The 1,896-nt window shown below is 39.2% G+C and overlaps 1 protein-coding gene across 1 annotated transcript in view; it reads right to left on the bottom strand.

Annotated features, from left to right (window-relative positions):
- The window catches only part of PTPRD (protein tyrosine phosphatase, receptor type, D), a 439,560-nt gene that overhangs the window by 173,371 nt on the left and 264,293 nt on the right, over positions 1-1,896 (bottom strand). Inside the window, exons 17-18 of the mRNA XM_012647380.1 lie at positions 1,184-1,771; positions 645-742 (exon numbers count right to left, since the gene is read on the bottom strand). Coding sequence (XP_012502834.1) covers positions 645-742; positions 1,184-1,771 — 686 coding nt within the window. The remainder of the gene's footprint in view (positions 1-644; positions 743-1,183; positions 1,772-1,896) is intronic.

The following is a 1,896-nucleotide window of genomic DNA, read 5'->3' as shown; positions in this document are numbered from 1 at the left end:
AAAATATACAGCAAAGATACATATAATAACTTTTAAATATTTTGCTTGTCAGCTATATGAGATTTTAATAAGTGTATAGAAATGTTTTAGGTTTTCAATGTATTATCCATATCACCTTTTTTTTAAATGTTTCAATTTCTATTCCTAGATACATTTTTACTTTCAAAAATGTTTCTCTACTCCTTATTTCATAAACTAACCTGTACTTCTTGCTAACATCTCTAAATATGTCACAATGGCAAGCCAGAGTTTAAAATGTGAATTCAGACCAATGTTTGAAAGAATTCAGTTTAAAAGAATTCAGACCAATGAAATTCAAAAACTGCCAGCATATTGCATCATAAATAGGTAGAAACTATGTAAATTTCATTCTCTTGCAAAAAAACAAAACCACTAGCTTAGATGTAAAAAGTTCAAGTTCAAAGAAGTAAGTAACCTACAACTAATGTCATCTCTGGGTCTGAGCTCCTGTCCCTCTTTAGAGAAGAAAGGTCAGGCTGCCAAAGCAACTCAGTCTCCTACGCGAAAGTCACAAATGAGAATAGTGAGCACATGCGGTCTATGTGCTTTGAAAATGACTTACCCAGATAAACTGTCCCCTCCACTTTTACCTGTGATTTTTTACAAATTAGAAAACGACTTACTTTGAAAGGCATGGCAGAATTATAATTCTCTGGAATCTCCCAAGACAGCAACACTGAAGTCTTCATTACTGCTTTGACATGAAAATTTTTTGCAAACACTGCTGGAAAAGGAAAAACAGTGTATTTAAACTATTCCTAAAAACTTACGACCTGTCCTTTTTCACCATGGACCACAGAGCTTATGCTTAGATGCTGTCTTCTTCGATCAGAGAGAGAAGAATGATTTGCCTACCTGTTTAGAGCATTCATTTTAACACCCCATTCTCATAAAGATCTCTCCTTTCTCTCCAATTCAGCCAACTAGATTGTGTTTTCCTTACCTGAGGACATTGCAGTGCTGTCAGCCAGACTTGCTTGACATTCTATAACTGAAATCTAAGGCATCCGAAACGTATTAAGTTTTACATACTTTACCTTTTTGTTTTTGCTGAACATATTAATATGAATGGGCCGATCAGTTATTTATAGCTTCAAAATACTGATTTCCAAAGACTGACATTCCTTCTAAAGGAGGAAGGCCATAAGCAGACAAATCCTACCTTGATCCACAGGCAGTGTCCTGAACTGGACACTGGGACTATATGGCCCGGGCCCTTTGCTCGTGTGAGCACGTACTTTTACATCGTATGTGGTATCTGGTTTTAAGCCAGTGAGTGTCATAGTGGTGTCAGCTGGAACAATAAGCTGCTCCATTGGAAGAAGGGGGATGTTGATATCCCTATACAGAAGGGTGTACTTGGTGATAATGCCATTTCTCTCTGCCAGGACAGGTGGCTGCCAAGATAACTGGACGGAGGTTGAAGTGGTGCCTTCTGAGTGAAGGTTTTGAGGAAATCCAGTTGGTACTTCTTCTGGAACAGAAATCTCCTTCACCATCTCCTCCCCGAAGCCCACTTTGTTTCTGGCTGAGAGCCTGAAGACATACGATGCTCCTTTGTGGATGTCCGTAGCTGTAAAGTGATCTTCTTTTTCAGAGAACTCAAGAGTAGTGAGTGGCTCCATATCCTTGCGGCCAAATTTTAGACGGTAGCCCTGAAGGGGTCCAAATGTGTCCACAGGGGGGTGCCACTGAATGAGAGCAGTATTCATCTGAGTGTGGTTAATCACAAGCCGGGGTTTTCCTGGAACTGGAGCACATACGATGGAAAGGTAAGACCAATCAGTTGAATGTTCACATTTGAGTCATTGCCAAATGAGAGTTCCATATTATGGGTATTCCCATGTCGTTACTTATAAAAAAAAAATAAGGGGG

The sequence above is a fragment of the Propithecus coquereli genome, unplaced genomic scaffold (genome assembly GCF_000956105.1).
Source record: "Propithecus coquereli isolate 6110/MARCELLA unplaced genomic scaffold, Pcoq_1.0 Scaffold267, whole genome shotgun sequence".
Classification (NCBI taxonomy): Eukaryota; Metazoa; Chordata; class Mammalia; order Primates; family Indriidae; genus Propithecus; species Propithecus coquereli.
The sequence above is the reverse complement of the archived record's forward strand: the minus strand, read 5'-3'. Positions and strand labels throughout refer to the sequence as shown.